We start from the raw sequence: 8649 nt of genomic DNA on the forward strand, positions 1-8649 counted from the left end.
AAACCCCCCCAAAAAAAAAAAAAAAAAAAAAAAACACAAAAAAGAATTTCATAGTGATGACAAGCTTTATCTGAAAGAGGAATTATTTGAAAAAGATCCACTTTTGGCTTCATTTTATGTCTTATAACAAATATTTTTAATGATGTTAGGTAGATGATTTAAATCGACAAATGAAAAAATTAAAAATAAATGCAACCTGTTTAAAACAAGTCATTAACAAGTATTTTTTAAAATAGGTGATTCTAGCCAATTGTTCCAATGATTGCAGTTTGAATTTTTTCCCTGAAAACCATTAAGATAAACACAATAACCAAAATGCCCTTTTATAGAAAAGAAAATTAAAATAAAAAATAATATGAAAGATTCAAGTTCTTCCTATCCAAGATCTCCTTCACATTACCTCTCATATCCTGGCATCATTTTAATTATATATTTATTTTTAAATGTTGCTTTGATCAATCTTGCAAATAAAGGAAAAAGCATAGGATTTGACAAAAATTCATTAAAGAATAAGAAAATGAACTTTTATTCCAAAACTTTTTCAAATCAGACTCACTGAGAAATAGCCTTACATTGTCTTGCTCTGTAGGAAAGGCACCAATGCCAACTCTAGTTGTGTAAGCTTTCACAACTCCATATACTTCTCCGACATTTTGAGGTGGCATACCCAAACCTGTACAAACACCTCCCACGGTACAGTTTGAAGAAGTTACAAAAGGATAGGTCCCTAAAAATAGAAACAAACATTAAAATACACTTTAAAAACCAAATTACCATTAAAAGTTCTCCATGTGAGCATATTCTGAATATGTGACAGATTGTAATCACCCTCTCAAAGCCTCAATGATTCTTTTGTCTATAATGGGATAAAAATATAGTTGGTTACAGTGCTTATACAGGAGAGGTTCTTTGACTACACACACAGGTACTGACTCAGCTCTGTATGTTAGGCACCCCACTTAACAGACTATGAAAGAATTTAATGTCAGATCCATCTTACATTCTCCTGTTAGTTTAAAACAAATATGTCTCTCTGATATATAAATATTTAAGGCACTAACCTGAAGGGAAAGTAATACACCAAGAGTTTGTGGAATTCAACATTTCCTCAGTTTTATCTATTTAGATAATAATCCCAACATACAAGAGTAAGTTAAGAATTGGTATACTTGGGACCAGCAGTTAGCGTAATGGCTATGTTGTTGGACTCCCATGTAGTTGACCGCGGTTCGTGTCCCAGACCTGGTAGCTTAAAACTCACGCCGGGCCTGTGTGCGTGCGTGCCCAAGATCCTGAGAGGACAATGGAGGAGAAGGGATTGTGGTGTGGCCATTCACCCTGGGGAGTAATTTCTCACTTTCTGTCTCTCTCTGTCTGTCTGGCAAGTACACGTGCCCTGTGGCAAAAACCTTCCAAAAAAAAAAAAAATTGGTATACTTTTCCTCCCCTTCATACTAAACTGTTCCCTCTTTGAATTAGGTACTCTACTTTCTTTCCAAAGTATTCAATACTTATCTACCATATAGAAATTCTTTTTTGTGGGGAGGTTTTTGCTATAGGGTGCATGCACTCACCAGAAAGACAGAGAGAGACAAAGTGAGAAATCAACCCCCCCCTCCAGGGGGGAGGATGGCCATGTGGCCTTTCTCCTCCATTCTCCTCTTGGGATCTTGGGCGGGCACACAGGCTCATGCGCCCAGCGTGAGTTTAAGCCACTGGGTCTGGGACTTGAACCACAGCTGACTACATGGGAGTCCAGTGACATAGCCATTATGCCAACTACTGGTCCCAGAAATTCTTTAGTTGTTTTACTGGAGTGAAAAGCCAATGAAATTCCAATAAGCTAAGAATAAGACTAACCATGAGAAATCACATTTAATGTAACAGCCAAAAATAATTAGGTAATAGTTTAAAGTAGTATCAACTTTTTGAAGATGAAAGAAATGTTCTGAATGCACCCAGAGTCTCATGTCCAAGGAATTAATGCACATGGACTTTCATAGATAGAAATAATAAAGAACATGCATGCTTAAAAATGATGTGAATATATATATATATATATAATATATATATATTAAAAGACTGAATGAAAGATGAACATTCATTCACAGGGTTTATCTTATCTTACAGTTTCAGGAAAAAGAGGACTGGAATTTAGTTATGAACCAAACAATAAAAAGCACAATTTATAGAATCCCAAACATACTTAATCCAAATAATAAATACATTTTACTAGTGAATTAGAAAATCTAACACATGTACTGTGTTTTCCACAATATTCCTTTAAAAAAAGAGTGGCATAGGATGACAAATTTCTATCAATACTTAATACAAAAGTGAAAAACCTTGTTTAAAGCTCTTTAATATTGGGGCCAGCAGGTGGTGTGCTGGTTAAGGAGCTGGACACCCACAGGGCCAACCAAGGTGAGTCCCAGACCTGGTAGCTTGAAAATCAAGCCAGGCATATGTGTGTGCATGCCCAAAATCCTAGGAGGAGAAGGAAGGAAAAGGAATTGCAGCATGGCCATACCCCTTGGTGGTGGCATGGAGGTGATTTCTCATTTTCCCTCTTACTGCCTGTCTCTCTCTGGGGAGTGTATGTGCCCTATGGCAAAACAAACAAACAAAAATTCTCTTTAATGCTAACATTAATTATTTATATCCTTAAGTACTTTGGGCTCAGTAAAGCTTCTCTTAAATCATATTTTACTTACCAAAATCAATATCTAGAAGTGCTGCATTTGCACCTTCTACCAGGATTTTCTTTGGTGGTCCATGTAGGGCCTCATATAGAAAATAAACTCCATCTCTCACCATTGGCTTAATTCTTTCCATATAACCCTACACACAGAGACAAAAACCAATTTCCAGGTATACCAATAAATTTACAATATAACCAGTAAAGTATAAATTACCTGAATTTCTGAGAGTCAAAACTGACAAATGCAAAGAAGAGGTTGGTAATAGTGCTCATCCTATTCAACATTTGGATTAGCTTTGATCTCTCATGCTGATTCTTCAGGACCAAAAAAGACTAAGCTCCAAAAACATTTACAGAAACAATGAAATCCTACTCTAAGCAGCAATCAATGTACTAAATAAAATACAAAAACTAAACATTTAGAATGTTCCTTGGAGGTCATTTTTTTCTTTTAACTAATGAGTAGTCAGATATATGGTCTGGAACTATTCTGGGTAACATCTGAGGTTTCTGGATTCCTACTCAATTCTGCAATTGATGCTGATATTTACTGATAAGGATAAGCAAGAAACACTATAAAATTCACCAAAGACTGGGGAAATAGGAGGGCAGAAGACACTCAACCTGATGACTAACTTAGGCACTACTGACACCTGAGAGTTGCCAGCTATGGGCCTAATCTTTGACCAATTACCTTATTTGTCTCTTAAGAGTATAATGCTAAAGAAATGGATCCTATAATGTATCATTCCTGAATGGCTAGTTAGCTTTAAAAGTTACCTCCTTTTACTCAATCTCTTTGTTGACCTGTCCTCCAATTGCTATGAGTGATTTTTATAAAATGCAAGAATCTAATCTTCATTCTGCTCAAAATTATCGAATAGCCTTTCACTATCTCTAGGACAAAAAAGCCACATTCTCTCTCATTGTATATAAGCCCTATGATCCAGTTCTTATCAGTCTAATTTTATCTTCAGGTACTACTCTTGCTTCCTACCCTTTATTTTGCCTAAGCCTTATCATGTAAAGTTATTCAAACATGCTATATCAGAACAACCTTGACTAATTCTTACACAAAGCCTGAATAAATGAATGATCTAGATGCCAATTTGGCAAACAAGGTTTAAAAGGACATTAAAGAGGTCAGAAAGTATTACCTTGAGTTTTTGTAATTCACCTTCAATGTCTATTTCCAAAGTGGGATATATAGATTTATATTGGTTAGCAAGAACTTTGAACCTGAGAAATAAAGATAAATGAAGACATTAGCTCTCTTTAAAACCATATTTCAAATATCATGCAATTCAAATGATTTCTGTAGCAAATTAATCCCCAAACTGAAATTAAGTTCTGAAAAATGATATTTAATAAAGGAGATCAGCTCTATGAACAAATGATACATTCTAACTACTTTTTATTAAAGTTTAGGAACATCAACAATTAAGGTGATGTGTCTGTTGGGAAGGAGAGGGAATGGAGTAACAAAGCTGTAAACACAAAAGACTTAAATCTCAACTGCATTTCAGAGTGTAAAAAACACAAGAGGATGGTCACCATGATGTCTTAAAAGAGAACAGAGGTATACAGTGGCAATTTGTCTCTAATATTCTTCACTAGAGGTGTCCTGCCAGTGCAGATAAAATATAAACTGACTGAAAGGGGATAGAGTATGCCATTAGTTTCAGTGCCATTTATTATTAAACACAATCAATTCCCCATCACAGAGTCACTTATTTAGCCATTTTTCTTTTTATTCATGGTAAGAGCATGTGTGTGCACATGTGAGAGTAAGAGAGAAACAGAGACAGATAAGTTCCCTGCACAGGGCCTTGTCACACTGTGATCCCTTCCTCTAGTCCTCTAGTCTGTTGGAACTTGGGCACTTGTGCTCAGGCTTGGCAAGTTTCACATGGATGGCACTAGATATTCGAGCCAGTCAACATGTGGGACCCAGCTTCCACTGAGCAGTGTATGACTGGATTATTGCATTACCACAGAGCCAGCCCCTGAATAGATTTTTGACCATTTTCAGGTGTGAGAACTTTTCCAGAGAGTATACATCAATGTGGCAATTCTATAGTATTTTTCAAGGCAAGCTTAGTACACAATAACTCACTAGTGCCTGAGAGGCTATGTGTGGATAGAAGGACAAAATGGGAGTCCTTGGGCCTACAAATCCAAAGATCAAGGTCCTAAACCATGGCAGCCACATCAAAATACTGTCATATCCCCTAAAAACATTTTATTTCTCAGCAAATCATTCCAAACTCCAATACTTAAATATAATTTTGGCTTTGTCTTTTTGAGATACTACTATTTTATCATCGACACGCAATTTTTCATGAAGTTAATCTGAAATTAAGGACCAATTAGCTTGTAATAAAAATAACTAATTATTTTGGGACCAGCAGATGGCGTAATGGCTATGTCGCTGGACTCCCATGTAGTAGACCACGGTTCGAGTCCCAGACCCGGTGGCTTGAACTCATGCCAGGCATGTGTACGTGCGTGCCTAAGATCCCGAGAGGAGAATGGAGAAGTAATTGTGGCGTGGCCATTCCCCTGAGAGGTGATTTCTCGTTTTCTGTCTGTCTTGGCCATTCCCCTGAGAAGTGATTTCTTGCTTTCTGTCTGTCTCTGTCTCTCTCTGTCTTTCTGGAGAGTGCACATGCTCTATAGCAAAAACCTCTCAAAAACAAAGCAAAACAAAACAAAAATAACTATTTCAAGAAAGAAAAAGCCAACCACCACTATTTAACTAAAATACTAATTTTTACCATTTTGCACATTGGGTTTTAAAAATTCTAAAAATCTGGTATTTTTTCTTATTTTTGAAATACACATTAATTACCTCTCAGAGAAGCCATCGAAGTCAGAAACAAGATCGCACATCCTAAGTCCACTCCGAGCAGCTTTAGAAGAATAAACTGGGCCAATGCCCTTTTTTGTGGTACCCAAACTTCAAAACAAATCAAAACAAACTTAGAGTTAGATGAGAAAGAGTTAGGTTTTCTAATCAGATCATTGTATAAAGTGAAGTTACATAGGACTATTCTTGGTTTATACTATTTTATGAGTTTTTCATAATCCTATTCATTTTTTCCTGAAATCCAAACAGAATAGCCTAAAACTCATTTTCTTAAACTTCTGGCCTACTTAAATGAAAGTTTCTGCATATGCTTAAACTATTCAAAAATAAATCAGTAAATGAATAAATAAATCATACTTTTTCCCTGCTTGTTCTTGTCTTTGTTGTTCCTGGATACCATCAGCTGCTTGATGAAAATCAAATACTGAGAAGAAATAAAATAAAATCAGTTGCTGAAACAAAAGCAAAATATAAAACATATTGCATCTCAAGTTACTGAAGTTTTAAGTATCTTCAGCTTCATTTTATTATAACAAATTAAATAGGTAAATTTTAAAAAGGTAGCAGTAAAGACTGTAATCCCAACTAGTACATTAATATGGAAATATGTTTGTTCTTCCACTCTAATTTACTGCAGTTTACACTATTTTAAAAAATAAGTTGGGGGGAGCAAGCAGATGGTATGGTGGTTGAGGTACTGAACTCTCACATGGTCAACTATGGTTCGAGTCCTGGACCTAGAGCTCGCTTTCTCACTTTCCCTCTCTCTCTCAAGTGCATGTGGCTTACAGCAAACTTAAAAATAACAATAAAAAATGTTAAAAATAATAAGTTAAGTGGGGGTAAGAGGTGGCATAGTGGTTAAGGCACTGGACTTTCACATGTCCAACTGCAGTTCACGTCCTGGACCAAGTGGCTTCAAACTTACAGGATGTATGTGTATGCATGCCCAAAATCCCAAGAGGAGAATGGAGGAGAAAGAATTGTGGTGTGGCCATCTTCCCTAGGGGGGTGATTTCTCACTTTCTCTCTGTCTCCAGTGAGTGCACACATCCTACAGCAAAAATCTCTAAAAATAAATTTTAAAATTAGGGTTACTATGGAATATGGAACACCCTACCCTAAAATTATACAAAGCTGTTTACAAAGATACTTTCTTTTTCTCAAGTTCTGGACTCCAAAAACCTATGGGTTATTTGATCCCTCATTTTTCCTCACTAGTCTCAAATTCCATAATCACTCACCAAGATTAGAACCTTTTCATGTGAAGAGCATTTTCCCACCTTGGACATCTTTAATTCGGATTATTCAATGCAATGATAGTCAAATTTCCAAGACACAAACATGTCACCATTCCCTACTCTTAAAGCTCACTGTTCTTCCACTGCTCTAAGGAAAAAGACAAAAATTCTTTTATATGGTTTCTGTGCATTTCTGCAGTTCTCTGCTCTAAAGCATATGAACTCTTTTCTTTCCTACCAATATCTATGAGTATTAGGCCCATACTGGTCGAATCTACTAGTTGATTTCCTGCACTAACAAGTTCTCAAATATTTACTGGCTAAAATAGTTAATTTAGAGACGTGGTAGGCCTAGAATTTTAGTCTCTGAACTTTGAACTAAAACTTCTTGTGTTCTGGGGAGAGCAGAAGGCATAATGGTTACGTTGCTGGACTCCCACGTAGTCAACCACAGTCTGAGTCCCAGACCTAAACTCACAGCAGGTGCATGTGCATGCATGCCCAAGATCCCAAGAGAAGAATGAACTGCGGTGTGGCCATCCCCCCAGGAGGGTGCTTTTTTATTTTTTTTTCTCTCTCTCCCAGACATGTACACAAGCCTTATAACAAATCTTTAAAAACAAAAAAGTTTGTGCTTCTGTTTTCTTCAAATAGCTTTATGGAAATATGATATACACATAAAATTCACCCACTGAAAGTGTACAACACACTAATTTCTAGAACATTTAACCATGGCTTCTTTTCACTAATGATACCATTTTTCCCAAATAATTAAGTTGAAACAATCACAGCCTTGTGTGATCAATAGTTTCTCTGGTGTTCTTGGTAGATGAATTTCAACATTTCTAATATTGGTTACATTATGGATGCTAAATTGATGTTTTTTGATTTTAAACTATCCAGTAAATCACAATTTGTCTCAGTGCCACAAAGCTGGTAAAAATAACATTTTTAGGACACACTGGCATATTGTGCACCAAAAGACATCTACAAGAATGTTCACAGCAACATTATTTGGAATAACGCAATATTAAAAACAACTCAAATGTTCATCAAGGATAGAATAGATAAGTAAAGTATGGTATATTCATTCAACAGGTTACTATATAGCAATGAAAAAGAATAAAATACTGCTTACATGAAATAGTAAGGCTGAGTCTCATAAGTGGAATATTTAGTGGAAGTCAGACACAAAAGATTACATAATTAGTGATTTTGTATAAAATTCAAAAACAAAACTAATCTATGATGAGAGAAGAAAGAATAGTGGTTACCCCTGATGGAAGGAGTAGATGACGACTAGGAAACGTCATTAGGACAGCTCTATAGAACACTAACTAGGATACTTTAAGATAAATGGTGATTAAACGGATGAAATAAGTGTGTTCTTCTGTACACTTTGCTGTACTATTTTATACCTTAAAATGTTTAGTTATTCCTAACACATGGATTCAGTATAGATGGCAAATAAACAGCTATCACCTGCTATAGAAATTTATTATTTATTATTATGTTCCTATTTTGTAAAGAAGACTATCTTAGTAAGCTTCCATACATACTTGAGGGTCACAATATTTATCCATTTATTTTATATTTGTATGTTTGTGTGTGTGTGTGTGTGTGTGTGTATGTATATATATAATTCATACATTAAATCGCTATACATCATTTAGATTGTGAAGAGACTTTACCCGGCATGATATAGACCTCAGCCCAGCCCAGTTGAGACCACCATAAACATCCTCCTCAACAGATAATAAACCTTATCTGTGTCCCACAAGTGTCTTACCTCTCCATTCTCCTCCCAAATTTCCTACACTTACCCCTCTCACACTCTT

The 8649-nt window shown here is 35.9% G+C and overlaps 1 protein-coding gene across 1 annotated transcript in view; it reads right to left on the reverse strand.

Moving 5' to 3' along the window:
* Positions 1-8649, reverse strand: part of ADSS2 (adenylosuccinate synthase 2) — a 67120-nt gene that overhangs the window by 29052 nt on the left and 29419 nt on the right. Inside the window, exons 5-9 of the mRNA XM_006157231.3 lie at positions 5928-5994; positions 5553-5660; positions 3859-3940; positions 2715-2841; positions 573-727 (exon numbers count right to left, since the gene is read on the reverse strand). Of these exons, the coding sequence (XP_006157293.1) occupies positions 573-727; positions 2715-2841; positions 3859-3940; positions 5553-5660; positions 5928-5994 (539 nt within the window). The remainder of the gene's footprint in view (positions 1-572; positions 728-2714; positions 2842-3858; positions 3941-5552; positions 5661-5927; positions 5995-8649) is intronic.

The sequence above is a fragment of the Tupaia chinensis genome, unplaced genomic scaffold, assembly GCF_000334495.1.
Source record: "Tupaia chinensis unplaced genomic scaffold, TupChi_1.0 Scaffold000532_1, whole genome shotgun sequence".
Classification (NCBI taxonomy): Eukaryota; Metazoa; Chordata; class Mammalia; order Scandentia; family Tupaiidae; genus Tupaia; species Tupaia belangeri.